The 26,343-nt window shown below is 42.4% G+C and overlaps 5 protein-coding genes and 1 long non-coding RNA gene across 7 annotated transcripts; 5 read left to right on the plus strand and 1 right to left on the minus strand.

Moving 5' to 3' along the window:
* The first annotated feature begins 364 nt into the window (after positions 1-364).
* On the plus strand, positions 365-3,052 carry LOC128752433 (cAMP-responsive element modulator-like). The gene is made up of 7 exons (XM_053853635.1): positions 365-455; positions 862-972; positions 1,106-1,228; positions 1,725-1,832; positions 2,059-2,196; positions 2,399-2,525; positions 2,874-3,052. The coding sequence occupies exons 1-7, from the start codon at positions 449-451 to the stop codon at positions 3,013-3,015; spliced, it is 756 nt and encodes a 251-aa protein (XP_053709610.1). The 5' UTR covers positions 365-448; the 3' UTR covers positions 3,016-3,052.
* A 1,734-nt stretch (positions 3,053-4,786) lies between these two features.
* LOC128752533 (cAMP-responsive element modulator-like) lies at positions 4,787-7,980 on the plus strand. Of its 2 annotated transcripts, none has more exons than XM_053853830.1 (7): positions 4,787-5,068; positions 5,815-5,925; positions 6,059-6,181; positions 6,678-6,785; positions 7,012-7,149; positions 7,352-7,478; positions 7,833-7,980. In XM_053853830.1, the coding sequence occupies exons 1-7, from the start codon at positions 4,873-4,875 to the stop codon at positions 7,972-7,974; spliced, it is 945 nt and encodes a 314-aa protein (XP_053709805.1). In that variant the 5' UTR covers positions 4,787-4,872; the 3' UTR covers positions 7,975-7,980. The 2 variants fall into 2 exon arrangements, with proteins under 2 accessions (XP_053709805.1, XP_053709806.1); XM_053853831.1 differs by lacking the exon at positions 4,787-5,068 and adding an exon at positions 5,304-5,406.
* Positions 7,981-9,401: 1,421 nt separating this feature from the next.
* Positions 9,402-20,260, plus strand: ercc6l (excision repair cross-complementation group 6-like). Its single transcript, XM_053881709.1, has 3 exons — positions 9,402-9,542; positions 10,098-10,142; positions 16,396-20,260. The coding sequence occupies exons 1-3, from the start codon at positions 9,487-9,489 to the stop codon at positions 20,093-20,095; spliced, it is 3,801 nt and encodes a 1,266-aa protein (XP_053737684.1). The 5' UTR covers positions 9,402-9,486; the 3' UTR covers positions 20,096-20,260.
* Positions 20,261-20,906: 646 nt separating this feature from the next.
* ctns (cystinosin, lysosomal cystine transporter) lies at positions 20,907-24,512 on the minus strand. The gene is made up of 11 exons (XM_053878566.1): positions 24,457-24,512; positions 23,984-24,063; positions 23,773-23,851; positions 23,183-23,270; positions 22,876-22,979; positions 22,659-22,796; positions 22,216-22,315; positions 21,953-22,072; positions 21,458-21,628; positions 21,273-21,390; positions 20,907-21,204 (listed from the first exon to the last, which is right to left on the minus strand). The coding sequence occupies exons 2-11, from the start codon at positions 24,036-24,038 to the stop codon at positions 21,062-21,064; spliced, it is 1,116 nt and encodes a 371-aa protein (XP_053734541.1). The 5' UTR covers positions 24,039-24,063; positions 24,457-24,512; the 3' UTR covers positions 20,907-21,061.
* LOC128766962 (uncharacterized) lies at positions 20,944-22,584 on the plus strand. Its single transcript, XR_008416047.1, has 3 exons — positions 20,944-21,245; positions 21,547-21,631; positions 22,519-22,584. It is a non-coding gene; the product is annotated as an uncharacterized LOC128766962 (long non-coding RNA).
* Positions 24,513-24,540: 28 nt separating the features above from the next.
* mrpl55 (mitochondrial ribosomal protein L55) lies at positions 24,541-26,173 on the plus strand. The gene is made up of 3 exons (XM_053878577.1): positions 24,541-24,650; positions 25,176-25,371; positions 25,665-26,173. Exons 1-3 carry the CDS (start codon positions 24,619-24,621, stop codon positions 25,812-25,814), a joined length of 378 nt encoding a protein of 125 aa, XP_053734552.1. The 5' UTR covers positions 24,541-24,618; the 3' UTR covers positions 25,815-26,173.
* Positions 26,174-26,343: the final 170 nt, after the last annotated feature.

Here is a 26,343-nt window from a genome sequence, read left to right on the forward strand (position 1 = left end):
GACTGTGTCGCGAGTCTTCCACTAGGTGGCGACCGGCCCCAGTTCAACGCTCAATTGAGTGTGACGTTTATCCTCCCGTTGGATTATGGAACATGGCAGTTTCTGTGCGTTGGTGAGTTAATGGATCATTGAAACGTGGCCAATCAACGCATTGTTTTTGACACCATGGTCTGATCATCTCTCGAGACACTGTTTTGTCTTCTAATGAGACAACGTTCCTCATTGGTGGAGAGATTAAAGTATGTCATCAGCCAATCCCATCCCACCGTTTAGCCACGTGGGTGGTGCGTAATTGCTTTCGATTCAATTTAAATCCAAAACGCGTCAGTTAAATAGAATATTGTCGCTCGATCGCTGAGAGGAGGGAACATACATCGTCCACTAGCTGACTGACTTTGGCATTTAGTCTTGGGTGAAAAGGCATCGTGTGTCGCTGGGAGAAAGCATCATGTTGGGTAAGAAAAGCTTTTATTTGGTGTCATATGTGTGATGTGCAGCGCAGTTATTTGGAGACTCAGCTTGTTGACTTTCACTGCCACTAGCTGAGTTGGCTCAATAAGATTTAACCCATTCATAAGACAATTCTTGCTCAATAATTCATCTTTAGTGTATGATTTGACTAATTTGTGTTTTTGTGAGGAATGCAGTGTTATTGACCCAACAGACCAAAGATCCGAGGACCGATACGAAAACATTGCCTGCTTCGTAGGATTTTGACGTTTCTCTATTTGTTTCATGCGCTTTGTTTCTCTTGGGAAATCCAAACCAACAAAATCGGACAGATAAGAAAGTAGAATCTAATAGTGGAACTGCATGGTGTGATCTTATAGTAACAGACTGTATTTTCCTGTTTCCCTTCAGGTGTGTCGACTCTGAACGCTGATTCCAGTCTGGAGATGCCTTTTCTCACCTGTGACTTCTCCAAGATGCTGCAGCATTTTGAGGACTACTGTTCACAGCACACTTTGACAGGTCCTATCTCATTTAAGTGTTTACCTTTCAATTTGTTTGAACTGGTTTTTGGTATCTGCACGTGGTTATGGATGCAATGAAGTCGTTTCTCATGGACTCAGGGTTTCATCTGTCTGCTCTTCTCTCTGACTAGACCCAGCCCAGTACACTTCTGAGGACCAGGGGAAGCTGCAGTTTTCTCAGGAGACTGCTTTTGTGATGGCTGGACCGCTAGTGCAAAATCCACACAACAGTGAGATGCTGCAGTCGTTCCCAGGTACCACAGACGGACGGACATTTAGATGTTATCAAACACTTCATCCACTGGAATCGCTGACATAATTCAACTAACATATGACTAAGTGTCTTGTTACTAGGGCTGTCAATAGATAAGCTTTAATCTGAATCAACGGCAGGAGAGCTGCGTGAACTTGCGATGAATGGCAACTTAATCACACATTTTCTTTCTGTTCTCTATGTGTCTTACCTTTTCAGTGCCTCTGAGGTTATTCTGGAGAATGTTCTACTTGTTGGCTTGTTGTGGTGAACAAAGGTTTCCATGAGGAAAACATTCATGGCCACTCCTGTGTTGATACAATCTTCCTTTGAGTTGCATTTGGAACAGACAACTCAGCTTTGGTGCGATTAATATTTTGATCTTGTCACAGCCCTAGTTTTCAGTGCTCAATGTGTTTCAATATTTCTTGATCATCCTATTGTATCTGTTTTGTTCTTTCCCACAATGCAACTGTTGGTGTGTTTTTCTTCATCAGATTTGTCAGCCATGATCGGTGGCCAGCCTCTGAATGCAGTTCCTCCATTCAATGACCACTGGCAGGGCGTGACACATTTGCCATACAGCTGTCCCCACACAGAGCCTGGTAACTTTCTCATACTCAACAGTGCATGAATCCAAATGTCTTGTGTCTTTTACAGTCAGTGCAATTATTCAGTACTGTGCCTGAGCTCTGTCCCATATTGCAGCATCTGTTGCTTGAGCAGACAAACTGTCAAACGTTTCAGTTCAATATCAGAATACAAATACTCATGGTGAATCCAACTTACTTGACTGAATGTGCTTTTATTGTGTTTACTCTTCACTTCTAGCTGATCCCTTCCAGGTTCTTTGTGGTTCGTCTGAGATCCTTCAGTCCACCACACATGTGCAGCTTCCACCAACCAGGTCTGTGGTCCATTCTCCTCCAAACCACAGTGTGATGCCGGACGAACAACACACAACACCAGGTACAATACCACTGAAACCATACTAATGTTCATGTGCAGCAAAGCATGGAGGATGTCATGTGTTTGATCTTCTATTTTCAAATCAAGAACCAATTGCTCTGGAATGATCACCCACGAAAGATCAGTGATTGGGATTAAATACTGTTTATACCTGCTCTGCACGGAGAAAGTTCAAGTGACATCACTGTTGTTCTCTTGACAGCTGTTGTCCTTCGTGACGTCCAAATGAATAACACTGGTCTCCTTGAGCTGCTGAAGAAGGATGACTCTCAGAGCACGACAGAGCAACAATCCTCACAGAAGCAGTTGCACCGCTTAGCAAGGAATCGGTGAGCAGGATGGTGAACATGTTGTGATGGATCTCATGGTGGTAGTTGATGTTCGTCATTGAGGAATTGGTGGATGGCTGAGAACTAGCTCCGCATTCTGTTGAAGAAGAGAAGTGCACACATTCTCACCCTTAAGTTTTACCTTCAAAAAGAAAAACCCCAGTGATTATAACTGGATTTGTGGTTGTTCTCAAGTGTCCTCTTTGACCCTTTCCAGGATTCATGACAGAACAACAGACAAATCGATAAATATGTTCAGTCATTTCTAAAGAGCGGTGCTGTATATGTGCTGTTTGTCACTTGTATCTGCAGGAATCTCACTGTACTTTTGGTGCATCTCTGTTCCAGGGAAGCTGCTCGACAGGCTCGCCGCAGGAAAAACAACTACATCAGAGCTTTGCAGGAACGTGAACGTGAGCTCCAGAGGCTCAACCAGAGTCTGCTCGAGGAGATTCAAGCTCTCAAGAAGAAAATCACCCAAGACTCTTGACTCCATCAGCAAAATTCTTCACGTGTTGATCATTTTATGTCAGTGTGTATATGCTGTTTTGAATGGGTACAATAATTTTTGCCCGATGACAGTCTTTAAAATAAAAAGTATTTTTTCATGTCTTTTTGTTGTGCTTGATCTGATGAAACTCGCCTTTGTGTGGTGCTTTTTTTCTGGTGCTCCATTGTCACCAATGTGGGAAAGTCATGGCAAGAGTTTGAGCTAAATGAACGTACAGTTGAATGTGGTATGATGAATAAATTCTGTTGAGAACAGGGTCGCGGCAGGTTTAAGTCCATTGCTAGACGCATACAGTGGAGACAGGCATCCAATGACACACACTCAAATCCAAGCGTATGATCAGGGAACATACAAAATCCTCACAGATAAGACCCAGTTTTGTTCTTCACCCAAGATGGATTTGAATCTGTGACTTTGTCCGCATTTTTCTTTTTCCAACATGTGTACATTGCTGTCTTCAAAAGAGTGTCTTGTCCTAAAGATGTAAATGGACTGCAGAGTCTTGTCCAGAGGAGTTAGCTCTCCTGTGTTGGGCCATTCTTTTGTGGAGAGGTTCTTTAGTTTCTCCACTGTAAAGGTCTGGGCACTTGTGGCTGCACTGGACTGCATAAACCACATTACTCTTTTTGTGGAGAGGCGTTATGTCCTTGGGATGGACGGGTTTCTGTCTTAAGGTGTGACATGGTTTGAACTGTACCTGGACTTCATGTTTGCTCAAGATCCAGTTTCTGAGAGACCCTGGCCACGTGGGGAATAACAATGCTGTAAAGGCGCTGGACATTGTTTTCCTTGTCCTTTGTGTTCCCTTTTGATGTTTTGGTAAAGGTTCAGTTGGGATAGCTACATTTTTGAAGGGCATTCTTTATGTGATTCTGCTCCTTCTCTCTCCCACTTGCTGAGCTGGGGATGTTTTGGGCTCCATGTCTCAATGTTCTGATCACTCCGTGTTTTTGTTCTCGTGGGTTGTGTGAGTCAAACTGGAGGTTAAACTCAATATACCATTGAATTCCTACCCTACCCTTCAACACCGAATTGACATTTGAGTTCTTGGAATGGTACTCAGGTGCAGATGAATGAGTGACGTGACTGCATCACCTCATAAAACAAGGATTGGGAAAAACAAAGCAAGCGCAAATCAGAAACAATAAGAGTGTACAATCCTCAGAATATTCTTCCACCATGGTAAACCACGGATTAGGTTCATTCAACAATCATAATGTATCTAATGTATGTCCACACTGAAAAGTGTTTATGGTTCACACGAGAAATAGACTTCTCAGAACAGAGTCAAATCCCACACCGATGGCAACTGTCCATATATCCAGATAGACATTGTATGCCAAGGACGGCAGGACGGAGGAAGATGCTCCCGCACTTCCATCTCACGTAAGTCAATAATACGTTATGCCATTTCAATACACCTTTAATGAGACAAATGTCCTCATAGCAGAACGTATCAGACTTATTAGCATCGATCCATTATACGCTAATGCAAGGGTGGGCAATCCGGTCCTCAAAGGGCCGTGGTGGTGCAGGTTTTTCTTCCAACCAAACAAGCTCACACAGTTTGACCAATGAAGTGGAGGTGACTGACTGAGTGATTGTACCCCTAAGACACCTGTTGGTGAAAAAGTGTCCTCTTGATTGGTTGGAACAAAAACCTGCACCCACTGCGGCCCTTTGTGGAACAGTTTGCCCACCCCTGCGCTAATGTATAAAAAAAGGGGGCCATCTTGAACTCCATGTTTTGATCAACTTGACATCAGGTCAGTGCGTCAACATTATCAAGCAGCCTGACGTATTTTCCTTTCTTTAGTACTTGCCTATTATTTTTAAATGATTATTCTTCACTGGGAGCACTGTAATTCCACTTATACTGGATGTGGTGCATTCAATATTCCTGACAATGAAGTTGACTTTGACTGTGTCGTGAGTCTTCCACTAGGTGGCGACCGGCCCCAGTTCAACGCTCAATTGAGTGTGACGTTTATCCCGCCGTTGGATTATGGAACATGGCAGTTTCTGTGCGTTGGTGAGTTAATGGATCATTGAAACGTGGCCAATCAACGCATTGTTTTTGATGGTCTGATCATCTCTCGAGACACTGTTTTGTCTTCTAATGAGACAACGTTCCTCATTGGTGGAGAGAGTAAAGTATGTCATCAGCCAATCCCATCCCACCGTTTAGCCACATGGGTGGTGCGTAATTGCTTTCGATTGGATTTAAATCCAAAACGCGTCAGTTAAATAGAATATTGTCGATCAATCGCTGAGAGGAGGGAACATACATCGTCCACTAGCTGACTGACTTTGGCATTTAGTCTTGGGTGAAAAGGCATCGTGTGTCGCTGGGAGAAAGCATCATGTTGGGTAAGAACAGCTTTTATTTGGTGTCATATGTGTGATGTGCAGCGCAGTTATTTGGAGACTCAGCTTGTTGACTTTCACTGCCACTAGCTGAGTTGGCTCAATAAGATTTAACCCATTCATAAGACAATTCTTGCTCAATAATTCATCAATCGTCAATACGATTTGACTAATTTGTGTTTTTGTGAGGAATGCAGTGTTATTGACCCAACAGACCGAAGATCCGAGGACCGATACGAAAACATTGCCTGCTTCGTAGGATTTTGACGTTTGTCTATTTGTTTCATGCGCTTTGTTTCTCTTGGGAAATCCAAACCAACAAAATCGGACAGATAAGAAAGTAGAATCTAATAGTGGAACTGCATGGTGTGATCTTATAGTAACAGACTGTATTTTCCTGTTTCCCTTCAGGTGTGTCGACTCTGAACGCTGATTCCATTCTGGAGATGCCTTTTCTCACCTGTGACTTCTCCGAGATGCTGCAGCATTTTGAGGACTACTGTTCACAGCACACTTTGACAGGTCCTATCTCATTTAAGTGTTTACATTTCAATTTGTTTGAACTGGTTTTTGGTATCTGCACGTGGTTATGGATGCAATGAAGTCGTTTCTCATGGACTCAGGGTTTCATCTGTCTGCTCTTCTCTCTGACTAGACCCAGCCCAGTACACTTCTGAGGACCAGGGGAAGCTGCAGTTTTCTCAGGAGACTGCTTTTGTGATGGCTGGACCGTTAATGCAAAATCCACACAACAGTGAGATGCTGCAGTCGTTCCCAGGTACCACAGACGGACGGACATTTAGATGTTATCAAACACTACATCCAATGGAATCGCTGACATAATTCAACTAACATATGACTAAGTGTGTTGTTACTAGGGCTGTCAATAGATAAGCTTTAATCTGAATCAACGGCAGGAGAGCTGCGTGAACTTGCGATGAATGGCAACTTAATCACACATTTTCTTTCTGTTCTCTATGTGTCTTACCTTTTCAGTGCCTCTGAGGTTATTCTGGAGAATGTTCTACTTGTTGGCTTGTTGTGGTGAACAAAGGTTTCCATGAGGAAAACATTCATGGCCACACCTGTGTTGATACAATCTTCCTTTGAGTTGCATTTGGAACAGACAACTCAGCTTTGCTGCGATTAAAGTTTTGATCTTGTCACAGCCCTAGTTTTTAGTGCTCAATGTGTTTCAATATTTCTTGATCATCCTATTGTATCTGTTTTGTTCTTTTCCACAATGCAACTGTTGGTGTGTTTTTCTTCATCAGATTTGTCAGCCATGATCGGTGGCCAGCCTCTGAATGCAGTTCCTCCATTCAATGACCACTGGCAGGGCGTGACACATTTGCCATACAGCTGTCCCCACACAGAGCCTGGTAACTTTCTCATACTCAACAGTGCATGAATCCAAATGTGTTGTGTCTTTTACAGTCAGTGCAATTGTTCAGTACTGTGCCTGAGCTCTGTCACATATTGCAGCATCTGTTGCTTGAGCAGACAAACTGTCAAACGTTTCAGTTCAATATCAGAATACAAATACTCATGGTGAATCCAACTTACTTGACTGAACGTGCTTTTATTGTGTTTACTCTTCACTTCTAGCTGATCCCTTCCAGGTTCTTTGTGGTTCATCTGAGATCCTTCAGTCCACCACACATGTGCAGCTTCCACCAACCAGGTCTGTGGTCCATTCTCCTCCAAACCACAGTGTGATGCCGGACGTCCAACACACAACACCAGGTACAATACCACTGAAGCCATACTAATGTTCATGCGCAGCAAAGCATGGAGGATATCATGTGTTTGATCTTCTATTTTCAAATCAAGAACCAATTGCTCTGGAATGATCACCCACTAAAGATCAGTGATTGGGATTAAATACTGTTTATACCTGCTCTGCACAGAGAAAGTTCAAGTGACATCACTGTTGTTCTCTTGACAGCTGTTGTCCTTCGTGACGTCCAAATGAATAACACTGGTCTCCTTGAGCTGCTGAAGAAAGATCACTCTCAGAGCACGACAGAGCAACAATCCACACAGAAGCGGTTGCACCGCTTAGCAAGGAATCGGTGAGCAGGATGGTGAACATGTTGTGATGGATCTCATGGTGGTAGTTGATGTTCGTCATTGAGGAATTGGTGGATGGCTGAGAACTCGCTCTGCATTCTGTTGAAGAAGAGAAGTTCACACATTATCACCCTTAAGTCAAGTTTCACCTTCAAAAAGAAAAACACCAGTGATTACAACTGGATTTGTAGATGTTCTCAAGTGTCCTCTTTGATCCTTTCCTGGATTCATGACAGAACAACAGACAAATCAATGAAATATGTTCAGTCATTTCTAAAGTGCGGTGCTGTATATGTGCTGTTTGTCACTTGTATCTGCGGGAATCTCACTGTACTTTTGGTGCATCTCTGTTCCAGGGAAGCTGCTCGACAGGCTCGCCGCAGGAAAAACATCTACATTAGAGCTTTGCAGGAACGTGAACGTGAGCTCCAGAGGCTCAACCAGAGTCTGCTCGAGGAGATTCAAGCTCTCAAGAAGAAAATCACCCAAGACTCTTGACTTCATCAGCAAAATTCTTGACATGTGTTGATCATTTTTATGTCACTGTGTATATGTTGTTTTTAATAATTTTTGCCTGATAAGTCTTTAAATTAAAAAGTATTTCTTCATGTCTTTTTGTTGTGCTTGATCAGATGAAACTCACCTTTGTGTGATGCTTTTTTTCTGGTGCACCATTGTCACCAATGTGGGCAAGTCATGGCAAGAGTTTGAGCTAAATGAACGTACAGTTGAATGTGGTATGATGAATAAATTCTGTTGAGAACAGGGTCGCGGCAGGTTTAAGTCCATTGCTAGACGCATACAGTGGAGACAGGCATCCAATGACACACACTCAAATCCAAGCGTATGATCAGGGAACATACAAAATCCTCACAGATAAGACCCAGTTTTGTTCTTCACCCAAGATGGATTTGAATCTGTGACTTTGTCCGCATTTTTCTTTTTCCAACATGTGTACATTGCTGTCTTCAAAAGAGTGTCTTGTCCTAAAGATGTAAATGGACTGCAGAGTCTTGTCCAGAGGAGTTAGCTCTCCCGTGTTGGGCCATTCTTTTGTGGAGAGGTTCTTTAGTTTCTCCACTGTAAAGGTCTGGGCACTTGTGGCTGCACTGGACTGCATAAACCACATTACTCCTTTTGTGGAGAGGTGTTATGTCCTTGGGATGGACGGGTTTCTGTCTTAAGGTGTGACATGGTTTGAACTGTACCTGGACTTCATGTTTGCCAAAGATCCAGTTTCTGAGAGACCCTGGCCACGTGGGGAATAACAATGCTGTAAAGGCGCTGGACATCGTTTTCCTCGTCCTTTGTGTTCCCTTTTGATGTTTTGGTAAAGGTTCAGTTGGGGTAGCCACATTTTTGAAGGGCATTCTTTATGCGATTCTGCTCCTTCTCTCTCCCACTTGGTGAGCTGGGGATGTTTTGGGCTCCATGTCTCAATGTTCTGATCACTCCGTGTTTTTGTTTGTGTGAGTCAAACTGGAGGTATTGGTCAGTGTGTGTTGGTTCCACAAGCAGTGTTCTCAACGTCTTCTATTTACAGGTTCACAACTATGGGTGACACTGGGGAGTCCACTGCACAACCATGTTTTTGTCTGTAAAATGATCCATTGTATTGGAAGAAGGTAGTAGTGAGGCAAATGTACAACAGTTCACGCGTTCTCTGGTGAGAGAGTAGTTCTGTCAGGTAGACTGAGATCGTGGCTGAGTTTCCTTTTTACCGCGACAATTTTTATGGAATCTCGAGAGATAAATATCTACTCCGGGGTGATTATGCAAAGCGCAGTTCTCAGCGGGCTCGCTTTAGTTTACGTCTGGCAGAAATATTTTATGGCAAAACAGTGTCCCCCATTTGACGCTTGTTGATGACGTATTTTTTGTTCTTACTGGTGATTGGTCGACAGTTTTGGCGGGGGACTTCTTGTAGCCCAAGCAACAACAACCAGCACTTCCGCTAGGCTGTTGTCTACAGCTCATTTGAATTTTGCTTTTCACACCACAATCCGTAAAATGGAGGGTTCTCATCCAGACGGCGTCGTGGAAGCTATTTCTGAAAGACTGGAAAAGTAAGTGGAGCCAACAGCTGAATTTGTCTTCGGCGTTATCGATTGTGTAACTTGTCTGTGCCCTGGTCCACTGTTCGCTTCGGTCGACTGTTGTCAGGGACGTTTTTGTTCATTTCTAAAATTGCCCCGAGTTTTTGTATTGTACACTTCTCTGCGTCACGAATGAATTCATTAGTCTGACATCTCTAAAACTGAACTTGCTCATTGTTGTTAGATAGCTCTTCCGTGAGACGCCAATCTTGAAACGCATAATTTTTTTTTTTTGTTGTTGTCATATGAACAATATTAAATAACATTCACATAGTTCTATCGGAAATCCAATGTTTCCGTGTTGTTTTCCGTGACATGGTATGATTTGTTAGTGAGTTATGCGAGTTGTTAGTGATTATCTGTGCTATATTGTCCATGTCATACTGCTTTAATTCGTGTAATAGTTCCAAACATTTCACACAAAAAAAACACTTCCTTGTGTCACTGAGACTTTGTGACAGTTTTGTGTTCAGGAACCAAAATAATCCATTCTATTCCAACTCTAAACCCAATTCTTCTCTTCAGGTCTTTATCCATGGAAACAGAGGACAACATGGAAACGTACCAGAGGTAATCCAAAAACACTGCCTCTTGTCTTGTAACCCTTCATTTATGTGTCACCCCAGAGTAGTTTCAAAACAAAACAATGTCCTTCCATAACATTATATACTTCTTGTAGCGTCTTCTGATGGGTTTTCACTACCTCAAGCTCTTACCTAGTTTCTTTTGAAATCTGTTTTTGTCCATTTCTCCATGCCGAGAACACGGTGAAAATCGTATGCTTGTCCACATTCAATAGCCCGGCTGGTTAGCAAACAAGAGAATTACATCCAACACAACCAAACATGACACCACCGCTAAATTATGATTGTGGCCCCAACACACCGGCCGCTAATTGTTGATGACAGGGGGACATAAACAGTTCACTACAAAATTACATAGTGGAGCCAACACATCAAAAAGACGAAGAAAAACAAATTCTCTCTTTTCTAAGGATATAACTTTCAGTTTGCTTCTTGCAAAAGACAGTTTTGTGACTGGCTGACATTCGTTTTGGTTCGCACTTGAACAGAATGTACTAGTCCTTTTTTGTCAGGATAAGTCTGCAAAACTTTGTGTGGAAAAAGAAAACTGTGTGGAGCTGTGGAATCACCGAGCAGCACGATGTCTCCAGGTACTAGATTCCTCCTTTTCTAATTCAAACGTTGACACTCTTGTGGCAGTGGCAAATATTCTCTCACCCAGCACTTCCGGAAAAGCTCAGACATGTAGACTGTACATCTTCTTTTGACATACAAGTCAGCCTTGTCAAACAGTCCTGGTGGCAAAACAGGTTTTTCTTTCATTGTGAGCAAATGATTGGGTGTGTGAGCTTCCAGATTATTGGGGTCTTCTAATAACTTGGTTATGGACCGATCGTTGAGAATGGCTTCAACTTCACACAGGACCATATGGAATCCTTCATCATTCAGGGTTTGTTGATGAAATACTGAAGTCATTATCCGCCTTAGCGTTCCTGTGATGCGTTCCCATACACCTCCATGGTGAGAAGCAGTTGGCGGGTTAAAGCTCCACTTTGTTCCGTCTTGTTGAAAGGCATCTTGTATTTTGCTGTGGTTTAAAGCAGCAGGAGCTTCCTTTAGCTCTCTGTCAGCTCCAATGAAGTTAGTTTCATTGTCAGAGTGGAACAGAGACCTGTCCTCTTCTACAAACGAATCTTAGCACAACATTAATACATGTGTCGAATTAATAGACGACCTCCAGATGAACTGCTCTACATGGCATAGATGTGAAATGCCTCTCTTGGTCCGAAATAATCAACGCCAACATTAGTGATAGAACCTTTTTCCAGTGAGACTGGAAACCTCCAGTAAGTCTGCTGGAAACTGGTGCTCTTGATCCCATGGTTCTTAAACTAATTTGAGTTCCATTTATATGAAGCTTCCTCACCAGGTTTTCTGAACAGAACACGGCAGTGCTGCCCGGATCTGGAAAAGCGCATGTTTTTATGATCGTGTGTCCTTTACTGGGCTTAAAATAGAAAGGGTCCCATCACTGCCTCTGGCCCCTGTGTTGACCACTTGATTGTTGAGAGAGCACTGCCCTGCTCGCTGATGGTTAATTGGACTGTTGAGACCATGTTCCTTGGTTGCATTCCATTAGATAAATATGGAGAATGGTAGGATGGGTTTGGCCACACACCTTACAAGTCAAGTACCTATTACAGTCCTTGCTTTTTATTTTATGCCCCATGCGGAGGCAGCGAAAACACTCCTTTATCATTCTTTTCTTTTCCAATTGAGAACAATGCACCTGTGAATGACAGTGTGAACAACACACACAAATACTGGTGTTCTCTGCAGGTTCTTTAGTTTGCTGCTGGACTTGTATCAATCCTTTGTACTCTTGTGCAGGGGGTTCAACAGTTGTTATCGTGGTAGCAAAGCTGTCCCTTTTGGCCTGCTTTGTGGATTTGTCTGACTGACCTGTTATATTGTCATGAGTTGAGTATTTTGAATGTCTCCAAAGATTGGGTCGGAAACTATCTTGACTTGATGTTCAATGAATGTTATGTCACTGAACTGTGCTCTACACTTGAATGTATCCAGTATATCACATGCAGATACTCTCGACCTTTCTGTTAATTTGTATGGAAGTTTCAGAATCACTGCTCTCATGTTGGCTGGCACGTCCAGTTCTCTTGTGTGTTGCACGATCTCCATTGCATTACAACATTCACATAAAAAAAAGTGCATAGGCTTGTAGAGAGTTGACGTCCTCCAGTTTCACTGCAGGCCAATTGTGAACCTTTTCCTTTTGCATGTATGCAGTGATCTTGTGTTCATTTCCAAAATGTTTTTCACATGTCTTGCCAAAGTGTGACCTCTGTCTGGAGCCATGAGCTGACAGCTGTCCTTGTGTTTATTTCTCCACATAATACAAACAGCCTCCTTCACTGCTCGCACTGCTCTCCACACAGTATTCAAAGGCTCTAATCAAAGTTCTGTACTGTAAAGGATCTCCATCCAATATGGGATTTCTCTTGGTGGTAGCAAATAAGCATTTTGTTTCTGGATAAGCAGTGCTGATGTTTCATTTTGTGCTTGTAGTAAGTTGCAGAGTGCTGATGTGTCATCCATCCTTTGGTACAACTCAATGCCATTTGGGTTTGTTTGTTCCGCACGAGATTTCATAAAAGGTCCAGTTGACAATTGTCGAAGTCCGTTCCTGTTTTGGGTTTCATATGATTGTATTTGTTGCCATACAGGTGGGGGTTGTGGCTCCACAGAAATGGTAATGTTTAGCTTGTGGGTTGAATGCTGTGAGGATTTCCTTTCCACTGTTTTTTCTTTGAGAGTTGGAAATGATTCTTTTTGAATTTGCTCCCTTTTTAAAATAAGATTCCCTTCCATCAGAGGGCGCAGTTGAGAGGCCTTGGTCACAGGAAGCTCATAGTACTGCATTCTCCAGTCTCCTCTTTCTTCTCCTCAGCTGCTCTGCTTGTTCCTCCAGAGCATGTTTCTCCTCCTAAGCTGGAGGAGCTTGTGTGGCTTATCTGACATGTTTCAACGTTCGAATTGCTGTCACTCGGTCTCACCTCATTTCCATCACCATCATCGTAGGAGTTTACTGCAGTCGATATGACATCAGATTTTGACAACCACGTTTTCACACAATCATTAAAATCATTTACATTCAGCAGTTTTGCTTTGAACCATATTTCATGTTTTTCTGTTTCTGCAGCAGGCGACAGTTGCCACAACTTGTTCCTTCTAAAATCAAAGTTGTATATTTATTAGGGGTGGGATTCGATTAATAAAATAATCTCATTTAGAGAATTTGATTAATTAATCGCAGTAATTGTATAATAATATTTGCCGCAAGAAGCCACATTTTTCAATTTCAATGAATGATGTCAAATGATGGACCCATACATACATTTAAACAACAAAATATTGTTTATTTTGCATCAGTTTGACAATGGCACAATAAATCACAATGGTGGCTATGTTCAAGTTTTTATGTCACCTTATTTAAACTAAAGCTCTTGTCTTGTCTTGAAAATGTTTGTATAAGAGTTTCAATTGTTTAAGAATTTCAAGTCTCTTTTAGTTTAGATGCTTTAGTTAATTGCGTCTTCTCAATCTTTGTATGGTTTCTAATTTATCGTCCAGTGCCTTTTCTGTTCATTTAACGGGACGTTTAAAGACGACTCGAATTTCAGCTTCATTGTCACGGCGAACAGTGACCCCAACAGGTCTGAGTGACACTTGCCTCGGATACATTTTCAATATCAGTGAGATACACCTTTGCCACAGTCCAGGATTAAAACAATTACGAACGTTCAGTTTTCTTTGACACACACCCCTAAAATGTTTTACCAATGAAATGGATTTTTTTAAGTGTGCACACGTTAATGGCCATAGTTGGTAGCACTACACGTACCTCCGGTCCCGTTACGTTCTGATCTGCCTGGTGGGATTGTCCGTTACCACCGTCACGTTCCTTAGAGGAGGAACGCCCAACTCCGCTGCTTGGATCACGCTGACGGCGATACCATTAGCTCCTGCGATGACGGTCCCAACACCGGTGATCACGGTCCAAAACTCCTGTGATCACGGTCCAAAACTCCTGTCATCACTTGAGCGACGATGCATATGTAGCGGAAACTCTCTTCTTACGTGCGTTATTTTAGCAAGGACGAGCCGTATCTATTTTCCTTTTGCCGGTTTTTGCCCTTTTTTTATTGTTCATTTTCCCATGCCGAGAACACGGTAAAAACCGTATGCTCGTCCACGTTCCAAACGACGAGCCGCACCTGGCGCTTATCAAATAATTTAGTAGTCCGGCTGCTCAGTGCGCCACACCTGGTCAAACCAGAGAATTACATCCAAACCGACCAAGCATGACACCACTGCTAAATTATGATTGTGGCTCCAACACGTCTCTACTGTTAAACAGTTAACATGATGGAAGAATCAATTAACAAATATGTTCTATCCTTCTGCATTCTTATTTGCAACACTACAAAGTGAGACAGTACAACCGTACAGGTCTGTGACTATTCCACGAATCAAAAATAGGTGTCAGTTGCAGCTGTAACTTTCATTAATCTTGACGTAATCTTGACCACTTGTCAGTCCAGACTCATTTTGCATGCGATGACAGTGTGAGAAAGATGTTACCTCTGATCCCTTGAGTAATTTACTGTCAGTTGAAAGATCATCCCTTCAATAGTATTAGTTTTATACGGTTAACTTGTTTTTAATATAGTTTCTCAGGCCCAGTCCGAGGTAGTACTGTTACTGCTATTTTTTTAAATTCTTATCAACAAATTCTGACAAATGAATGCTGTGACTGACTTTATAAGTCATCGTGTTAGTTGAAGAAGCTGCCGCTCATGTGGGAGTGGATGTGTATGAAAACAAATCATGCACCTCAGCATTCAGAACAAACTCATACAGTAGATTTGTTTTTCCATTGTGATCAGTAAAGTGATTACCAAAGTGTTTATTAGATATTTCATGTTCCTGACTTGGAAAATGAAATCGAGTGTCAATGGCTTACCATAACCAGCCCACCGAGACCTCAGCTTTTACGATGAGTCCCTTGGCACTGTCGTTGAATTGATTTGTTTATTTGCATTATGTTTCTCCACCTTCTTGTAATGACCTTATCACTTGCAGCTTATACAATGCAGTCTTTTATCCATCTTACAGATACCATCTAAGATGATGTTCCCAACACAAAATTTCAGTTGAAGAAGAAACTGAAACTGAAAATACATTCTGTACTTGTAGATGGGTTGAAGACAAGTATTCAGAAAATGCGTGCAGTTTTTTCTCGCCTTGTCGTCTGTTTTTGTAAACCTTCCTCCTTCTTCTTCCTGTTTTTATTTTACATAATGTGTTCTCCCCTTCACTGCACAGGACGCTGTTGTCTAATTTGGAAATGACCGTAGTCTGAGGGATTGATTTTGCTTATGCGATTAATGTTTAAAGACACCGGGGATGTGTTAGATATTAGAATGTTTTTGCCCAAACAGTTTCTGACCAGTTGAAAATTGGTGTCTGAGGATCCTGCACTTTTTAACTGTCCTGCACCACTCAGGGTTGCCAATTGAATTTGAATTATGGATCTTTTGCTCCGACAGGAATGACAAGAAAAATAATTGTTATTTTTGTGAAACCAAAGGAAGAAAATGAAAATGCTTTTAGGTTGATTGATATGAAATGAAAAGGCATTTTTCATAAAGCATTTTAATTTTTGCATATGACAACTCAGATTGAACTTTGCTTACTATTCACTGCAAAAGGTTTTGGAAATTAAATCTCAAATGTCTTTTTAATTTTAATAATGCAGAGTGAGATGTCATGAAGAAGAAAATGAAAATGCATGCTGGGCCATTGATTATTCCTTTTCTAAGCAACTTCAGTCTGAAAATGAAAAGGCATTTCTGCAAATGCATTTTAAGTTGGATTATGGGACATAATTGTTTCCATGGTAAAAGGGCAGTTTATTGATCCGTCCACATTTTCCATCATGCTTTGTAAACTAGAGCACATATGCACACCGGGGGCACTACTGAGCAGCAATAATCAAAATAGCAATAATAAAGTATCTGAAATGTAAGATATTTCTACCTCTACTATCTTTCTTCATTCGCAGTGTTTTTACAGTACAACTTTGGTTTTCATTCATGTATTATATATCTTGAGGTCATTCTATCGTACTTTGTAAATTGTCATTTGAAAGCAGTGTAGCATCCCTATGAGAAGCGACTTTCTCATTCTCTTCTCTGTTTTTACATTGTCCCCTTCAGGTTCATCCAGGAAGGGAAGGAGGCGGCCCGACAAGGCGACCTGTCTCGAGGACTGGAGCTCTTTAAACTTGCATATGACATCCACAAGAGTGAAAAACTCGAAAACAGGATCAAGAAGATTGAGGAACTCTTGGCAAATAACTCTGAGGATGAGGCGGAAGAGTTTGTCAACGTGAACGACTGCGGATTGATGGTGTATAAAGACCTGCATGACAAACTTTATGACTATCAGAGAAACGGGTTGGCCTTCTTGTACAGCCTCTATAAGGACAGCAGGAAAGGGGGGATTTTGGCTGACGACATGGGTTTGGGTAAAACCATCCAAGTTATCGCATTTCTCTCTGGGATGTATGATGCTGAGCACATCAACCACACTGTACTAGTCATGCCAACGTCCCTCATCACTAACTGGACAAAGGAGTTTGCAAAGTGGACTCCAGGCATGAGGGTGAAAGAGTTTCATGGCTCCAGCAAAGCTGAGAGGACCAGGAATCTGGAGAAAGTACAGAGGAGAGGCGGTGTCATCATTACCACCTACACAATGCTCATCTCCAACTGGCAGCAGCTGGCATCTTACCACGGTCGGGAGTTCACTTGGGACTACATGATTCTGGATGAGGCGCACAAGATCAAGAACACAACCACCAAAACAGCAAAGAGTGCCTCTGCCATTCCCTCCAAGAACAGAGTTCTCCTGACCGGAACCCCCGTCCAAAACAATCTCCGAGAGATGTGGGCACTTTTTGACTTTGCTTGTCAGGGGACTCTGCTAGGTACAGCCAAGACTTTCAAGACAGAGTATGAGAATCCTATCACACGAGCCAGAGAAAGGGATGCTACGCCTGGTGAGAAGGTTTTGGGTTCCAGGATGTCTGAGAACCTCATGGCAATTATAAAGCCCTACTTCCTGCGACGGACCAAGGCTGAGGTACAAAAAACTAAAATGAATGCCAGACACCAAGTGACAGAGGAAAATGGGAACGATAACCAAAGAGCATCTGAGCAGCTGAACAACTCTGGGGCAGAAATGCCCACACTGAAACGGAAGAACGATCTGATTGTGTGGACCTATCTGAGTTCGGTCCAGGAAGACATCTACAGACAGTTCCTTTCATTGGATCATATCAAGGAGCTCCTTCTCACGACTAGATCACCGTTAGCTGAGTTGACCATCCTAAAGAAGCTGTGTGACCACCCTAGACTTCTCTCTGCTCGGGCTATAGCCAGCCTGGGCCTCGAGGACCATGGAGCAGAAAACCATCAGGGAGATGAGTCAGACAGTCACAGCATTGCCAACATTCCAGATGACACACTCATCTCCGAATCTGGGAAACTTACTTTTCTATTTGCCCTCTTGGAGAGACTGCGAGAAGAGGGCCATCGCACTCTTGTGTTCGCCCATTACAGGAAGGTGCTTGATATATTAGAAAGGATTCTTGGTAGAAGAGGCTTCAAAGTCCTGAGGCTGGATGGGACAATCCTGCAAATTGCGGAGCGAGAGCGTCGCATCTCCCTCTTCCAGACGGATGAAAGTTACTCTGTCTTTCTCCTGACAACACAGGTGGGCGGAGTGGGAATCACCCTGACAGCAGCAAACAGAGTTGTCATCTACGATCCCAGTTGGAATCCAGCCACTGATGCCCAAGCTGTGGACAGAGCGTACCGCATCGGCCAGAAGGAGAACGTGGTAATTTACAGGCTGATCACCTGTGGAACTGTGGAGGAGAAGATCTACAGGCGGCAAATATTCAAAGACTCTTTGATCCGGCAAAACACAGGAGATAAAAAAAACCCATTCAGGTACTTCAGCAAACAGGAACTTAAGGAGCTCTTCACGCTGGAGGACACAAAGTCCTCATCCACACAGTTGCAGCTCCAGGCCATGCACTCCAGACATCGCCGCACAGATCCTCAGCTGGATGAGCACATCGCCCACCTCCATGCTATGGAGATGTTTGGGATCTCTGACCATGACCTGATGTTTTCCCTGGACAACAAGAATGAAGAAACGCCAGAGGATAATGAAGCCCAGAACTACATCGAGGGACGGGTTCAGAAAGCACAAGAGCTGATGAAGGCAGAGTCTGAACTACAGAAGCAACTGGCTGAAGCCCTGGCGTCCAGCAGTGAGCCCACCTGGCTGAGACAATCTGAGAGCAACAAGAGCGAGAGAGCTGATGAAAAGAGAAAGAAACCAAACGGGAGCCCAGCCCTCCCACCATCAGACAGACACACCCACGACCCCATCGTAGTAAACTTGGACCAGTCTGTTTCCAGTCAAGACAGTGACCAGGTCATTGTCAGTCATGGAGTGGTTGATCTAACGGTTGATGACTGCGTTATGGAAGAGAAACCGTCAATCCAGGACCACCAGGTGGAGCCGAATGTAGAGCCCCCGCAGACAGTGAAGCACGAAGAAAGTCTGATGGCGGTAGACGTTTCCCCAGTGGACTTAGTTGAAGAGTCTGTGGTCATGACTCATGAAGATGACAACTCCATATACAGTACAGCAGATAATGGTGTTGACCTCCAAACGTCAACTTTCGACTCCAATCCAGTATCTCCAGCAGCGCCCCTTCAAAATAAAAGATTATCTCAACTGCAGAAGAATGAAAGTATCTATGCAGATGCGTCTTCCGAGGTTAGTGGTGGGCCGGAGTCATTCGGAGGCAATTTCAACCTAGAGCTGGAGGAAAGCGACATGTTCTCAGAGCACAATGATTTGGATCAAAAAGAGAGTGAGGACAGAGAAGTGGAGGAAGAGGAGAAGAGGCTGCTGTCACAACTGCTTCTGGAGGAGAGTTTTGATGTTGATAAATCTCTTTCAGAGCATCAGCGTCATGTAGACATCCAGCAAAGCCTCCATGAGCAACAGGCTGCCAGTATAGTGGGGTCGATGAACGATTCCATCATCACCACCAAGAAGAAGAAGGCGGCAATTATATATGACAGTGAGGAGGAGGATGAGGATGCAGGAGAGGGCGAGAAGGAGGAGGACGTTGGTCAGGCAGATTTCACACGGAGTTGCTTTGATAACTCACTCCTTGGAGCTTCCACCCCAAAGTCGGCCCTGTCCAGCTCCACCCCGCTGCGCTCCAGAAAGAGTTTTGGTGGAAATACGTCTGTGGCTTCGCGTCGCTCCCTAATTCACTCCATTATTGAAGACATTGACAATGCAAACATGGATGATGAAAATACTGCTGGAACACATTCCACTGAGCCAGAAGAAGATGACATCATCGGTTTGACAAATGATGAATCTGAGGAGCCAAGTGGTGAAACCCTCAACTCTGAGGAGGAGGGGTCAGATGACGGTGATGATCATGACGACGACGACGATGATGATGATGACGACTATGAAGAGGAGGAGGGCCACACTGTCAGCACAAATGAGGATACAAATGGTGAGATGGAGGAGTCCAGCAGTGAGCCTGAGCTGGGCTCCTCAGAGAGGATGGATCAGTACACTGTGGATCCAGGAGTGAAGACAAACGGCTTGAAACTAAATGGGGTGAATTCGTCATCTCACTCAACTGACAGCTATGACTCTCTGGTGGCCAAAGGGAGGGAGAATTTCAGTCAAGGGAAGCTGGCTGAGGCGCTGGAGCTCTTTCTCAGAGCCATCGACATCAATCCTGGCGATCCTGAGATCCAACTGATGACCATCCAGATCTACAGAAACCTGAGTCAGAAAAGCTGATGGAATCAGAACTTTTTCGTCTGGTGTAGAAATCAGACTGGTCGTCTCATCTGATGATGATGTTGCAAATTCTTGGATTTAAGTGTTTGGTTTATATCTTTCGGTGTGTCCTGATCGATCTGTTAATACTTGTATTAAAGTGTGTAATGATTTATCTTCCAGTGTTTCCTGATCATTTAATTTCTTAAGAATCAACAATAAGAAGATGCCCTCTTTTTGTCTCTGTCCACTGAAATTTGACTCTGTTGTGTTCTCCTTCTGTTTAGGGAAGAAAGTGGATCTTAAAAACTGATGTGTTAAACAAACCAGTTATTTTGAAGTCTTCATCCTCAGACTGAGGTGGGGACCGGCAAAAGGTCCCCACGAGGATAGTCTGTCGATAGTCATCTCTCTCTCGCTCTCTCCTCCTCCTCCGCCTCCCAGCCCCCCCTCCCATTGTACTGATACACATATTACAAATGTGTACCAATTCATTTTTTTTTTTATTCATTAACGGTGTGTGTGGATGTTACACTCACTCACTAAAAGTGAATGTCAAAGCTGACTAGTTTATAATAAAGATGTCTCTGATAGATTTTGATGGTATTTGTACTCCTCTCCAATATATTTAATATGTGTGTAATTAAAAATAATCGACAGTTAAGTATTGGAGGTTAAACATTTAAAAAAAGTTACTCACAGTAGGCCTGGTCTTAACGTGATGACCTTTCCAGGTACTTTTTTTTGCCTGTACTACTTGATTTTATTACTGTTTGAAGATTGCGTAATCTATAAAGAGAATTGTAACTAGGCCCAAAAGAGACAAAATGTATACTTGGATAGAAACATTTTTTAATGATAAAAATCTGTATAGAATTCAAATATTTATATCATTTAACCAACACAAATTCAAGTGGTAGAAGGCAAAGTGATCCCAGAGCAGATGGGTTGAGGAAACAGATTGAGGAAGGCAAAGAGTTGTCGAAGTCATTCGTGGGTGGGGACAGCTTGGTAGTCCTTTGGGTGTCTGTACAAGCAGTAGTGTTGAGTCATGAAGAGGATGTCGAACACCACAGAAAAGAGGCCCAAACCGAACTTGGTAGGGTCCCCGAAAATCAGCATCCACTCATCTGGAGACACAGACAGATCAGGGGAGATCAAGTGATGACAAGTAAGAGAATACACAAACGTTTATTACCATTGTTGTAGGATTGTAATATCATCTGGAGGATACTGAGGACACCACCAGTGAAGTCCAGCAGCACATTCCCGATGCTCCAGCCTTCAGTGCTCTTCCTGCGGTAGTTCATGTATGCCTGCACACAAAACACTCCACATGGTTTTCTTTAACATGATTAAGCAAGTTTGTTTGCTTGGTTCTACCTGTGGCACATATTTGACCAGGGTAACCGCCAGCTTGATGTAGGAGAAATAGTAGAGGTAGTCTAACCAGGTGATCTTGTGTGTCACAGCCAAGATCAGGCTGACCAGAGCGAAGGTCCAGCCAACCAGCAACAGGAACATGGCAGTCCAGGAGACCCTCTGACCTCCTCTCTGGTATGCAACAGGAGCAAGAAACTGTGTGACTGATAAGCAACAAGTGTGAAGTTTTTTTTAATGTAATCTTAAAAGGTAGCCTTTAAAAAGTAGTAGCTGGGACGTTTTGCCTTCCTCTGACAGTTTATGGCATCTTTAAATATAAAAGGCTGCTGTTTTAAGTACTGGCTTTCAATGTTTCATAGAAATGTTAAGTGTCACTAAATTTTTATCGCTCTCAAAAGACATTTTCATATCAGGTTTCCCATGTGACAGCACAGTGGTGTGTCAGCAGAAGTGATGAATCTTAGAACAACTGAGCCAACATGGAGATGAAGTCACCTCATAGATGAACGCCTGGATGATGTAGATCAAACAGAGCAGGACTGCATGCAAACTGAAGAAGACATCATTGGCGCTGACAGGGTTGATTCCATTGGGGTTCTCCTTCAGATATTCCTCCTGCAGGAGGAGGCACACAAGCTTTAGTCATAATACACTGGTTAAACCCACCTTTGACACAGACACCCTCCCAAGTATGCAATCCACTTCAACATCTATGAACTTAAATATGAAGTTCTTAACCAATAAGTTCAACCACTAACCTGTATGAACTTGACCCAGAAGAGGCCGATGTTGAAGACACTGTACGCGATGAAACCGGTGAGGTTCAGGGCCAGGAAGTCAAAATTTAGACCCACAACACTGAAAAGGAGAGTTTCTAATATGGAATAAACATTGAGGGAAAAAGTTGATAAACCTTCAATGGCCTTTGTTAGTACCACAGTAGGAAAATTCAACAACGAATACATGCATCCAGCATTGCTTTGGTTCCAAAGGCTTGTTTGACAGAGCTGACAGACAGAAATGACACTTGTGCTGCTATAGGTGTTTTTCTTTATTTACAGTGTCTACATGGGAGTTGACTTGCCTTCAGAACTTGGTGGACATGCATCAACAACACATACTTGAATCAGGTGCTCTTTGTTGTTTTGCACTTAAATATGATGTAACATGTAATATAAGGGGCTCAAGCAAGAATGCCTACCTTTTCCTCCTCCAGTTTTCCAATGCTTGGGGATAAAAGGACACGGACCACGCCAGGAAATATATCCATCCAATCACATTGCCAATCACAGACAGGATATTGCTGTGGACGACTATGAAGCGGATTCTGATGGACAAGCTGAAGAAGGGGGGGGGGGCGAACATAAATACACTCAGTGGCTTTGAGTGTCTGCAACGCAACCAGCGAGTAGACAAACCTGTTGAAGTCTGTGTTGTTGCTAAGCAGGTAAGTGGTCACCTGACCCACCTCACTTCCTGAGACATTGAAGGTAACTGACGTCTCCTCTGCTGGCAGCAGCACCTGGGGTCAACCATCACGTTAAATTCAGTATCAAGCAAAATGACCTCATGTGAGCTACTCATCTACAAATAGTTAGTAAACATCACATTGTTTGTACCATATTAAACAGCTTTGAATGTGAATCTGGTTTTGATATGAAATTAAATGACAAAAAGGCTGCAAAGCTGTTGCTCAGCAGGGACAACTGGTTCCTAGTGTCTCACCTGGTCAGGCAGTAGGACGATGGAGGAGTTTGACTTGGAGCTGTACGTCACATTCCAATGAATTAAAACCGACTGGTTGACAGCTTCGCTAGATGGAACATGTGTTGAAAGGGTTAATGCTTCCTCTAAAAACACCATGCAGAGACAGTGGTGTGTAACAAGGCAAGAGAGAAAAACAATCTAAAACCAAATGTACCAGGAGGTCAGGATTGAATTTTAGTATTTGAATACGTGTGGTTTAGTACTTTACTGAACTTTTTGACAAGTATCATCAGGGTTTCTATCCAACTACTTTTAATGGGTCAGCCAGCAGCAACTCAACCCCCACCCACAAACACAACCCTTATAGACTGATGGGATTTTTCTTTTCCTTCTACATGTGGTCTGAGGCTCAAAATAAAAGATGATTCCCATTTCCTAATGGCACCACTTTCAGAATTAAAGGAAAGATAAACAGTTCTTAATGAACATGACAACTACCTATTAAGCACATATTTCAACATTTGTTTTAGTTCCTGAAGAACCAGTCACTGGCAGAGAGAAGGAGCAATGTGTGATTAATGACTACCAAAAAATGAATTGGAAAATACCTGGAGGTGAGAGTGACATTTGCTTCGGTGAGCTTCTCCAATGTGACTTCTGAAGGTGCAAAAATTCGTATTGCAGACTCTAAAACCAATGACGGAATTTTATTAATAGATCTCGCAATAATAAAAAACACAAGTTCCCTAAACATGGCCGTGGATGACTACATTGCGATTGTAGCCTTGTTTAAATGGTGAATGAAAGCGCAACAGTTACCTGAGATGTTGGCCAACATCAGCAGCAGCAGCAATCTCCTCACCACAGCCTCCATCTCTACTGAGATCCCTGCCACCAACCTGAAGCACAGAACAAACATAAGACATTATTACTAGCAGGCAAAACTTTTACTAGCTCCAGTGCTCAGTGACTAAATAGAGGGTATTAAATGATCACACACATATTAAAACGATAATCCCAATTCAGACTTTTATGGAAAAATTATATATGTATATAATAAATGTATATAGTGGAATTTATTGACATGGTCACATGAACGATGTAATAAAAATCTGATTTTATGAATGGGTCACAAGCGTCACGTTATGTTTTGTAAGGCAAACGTTGCTCAACACCAACAATCTTAACATTTAATTTCAAACGTTTAGATCAACAATTCGCGCTGCTTCTTTATGCGCTCATTTGCCTTTGTATAGATACGGGTGAAACTGACATTTAGGAGGAAAACTCACCTGAGCAAAGAAGCTACAACCGACTTCTTCAGAGCGGCGCAGGTCACATGATCTGTGGGAACAGGAACGACGTCAGCTATACGCTGTTTCTGTCGGACAACATTTACGGACACACGTCTGTTGTACTGACCTTCCGGTTAGTTCGAGTGCTGTCATTTCGAGATGTCTCTTGTGAGGCTGTGTGCGGCATCATGGTAAGAGTTAAGTTTCAGTGATATATATTGTTATACTTGTACTTCACCTTTTCAGTGATTGTCCTTACAAAGTGATCGGAATCCTACATTTACAGATTTTGGTAATAACAGTCCCGCGTGTTTTCTGCATTGACATTGGATTAAAAACAAACATCCAGTGATCGCAGTCTTTGGGTTCTATTAGTTCACAAGGTTTGTTGGGCTATATCATTCAGTTTAAAGTTGACAAATTGACATTTAGAGCTCTTAACATAACCAATTAACAATTTTCCCGTCTGAAGTCTGGTTCTTTTGATTTAGAATAATTTCTGATATTTAATAGTTGGTGTGCAATGTTTGGCTTGAGATAGGTTTTCATTTTTATGCTACACAACTCGGTGCCATCTTTCCTTCCGATCAACGATTGTAATCTCAACTGGCCTTTTTGGCACTTTGCCATAATATATAATACTAACTTCAAACCATGCGTTCAACCATCGCATTTTTCCTGATTTTTCAGTAAAACCCACGGTTTCTGTCTTGCAGGGGAGTTCCTGCACCATTTTGCAGGCTACGTCAGATTTCTCTGATCCACACACACACCCCACAGTTCAACTCCAAGAGAACGTCTGTGGTTCGCTGCAGTCGACAGAAGTATGAAAGAATGTACCCTGTGATGTTGGTCCAGACCGACGGTTCAACAATCAACATCAGATACAAAGAACCCAGACGGATCCTCATGGTGAGTGTTCAACAATTCAGGGATGTGTTGTGTAACATCATGGGATGCAATAGATGGAATAGTTTCACAAAATGATACTCTGTGGTGTTGTCATGGAAAATAGGGTGTATATACTGTACAATTGGCTCTTTAATGAATTCTCTTATTCATTTGTTGTGGTGCTTAGTTCGACTTGTAACTATAACGTTTGAGGCATCAATGGTGTTTTTAATAATAAATCTAATATAAAAATGAAAGTATCACTGAAAAAGGTTGGACGTTATTAGAATGCGTGTGTGATTCTGTATTTCCAGATGCCAGTAGATCTGACCACTTTGTCTGAAGAAGAGCGTCGCAGCAGACAGAAGAGGAGAGAGGTGAAGAAGACGGTCAAAGAGACGATAGTCCAGTATGAAGATGACTTTAAAGCCGACAAGTACAGCCAGTTCTGGAAGAAAAAATAATTTCAACACATGGAGGCTGCATTTTGTAGTGAACATGTTTAATGTGTATGAAATGTCCAATATGTACCTGTGTTGAATAAGTTAATGGTCCCCTCTCAATGGTTGCTGCTCTGCTACATTTTGTAATTAATGTGTAATTACCTAAATGACTGCAGTGAAGTGTAATCCAGCATTTACATTTACATACAACATATTTGTTCACTTTTTTTCCAAGATTCGTTCTGTTATTCATTTGGTATTTACTTTGATAACTGTATTGTTTGTCTACTTATTTCAAGGTTAATGTGTGATTTCTTCTTACGTTTATATTTAAGCGCATGGGTGAAAGAACATTTCATATGCATTAAAAAACAGAAAACAATGTTGTGCCCTCTTTTTTTTCCTTAGATATTAAAGATGACTGAATGGGCTGAAATAAAAAAAATCATGCATACGGTGTTATGTAGAAGTTATGTTATATAGTATATATATAGTTATGTGCATTCAAAATGACATCAAAAATGGCCAATAATGTTCAAGTACGTTATGG

Source organism: Synchiropus splendidus, chromosome 1, assembly GCF_027744825.2.
Source record: "Synchiropus splendidus isolate RoL2022-P1 chromosome 1, RoL_Sspl_1.0, whole genome shotgun sequence".
Classification (NCBI taxonomy): domain Eukaryota; kingdom Metazoa; phylum Chordata; class Actinopteri; order Syngnathiformes; family Callionymidae; genus Synchiropus; species Synchiropus splendidus.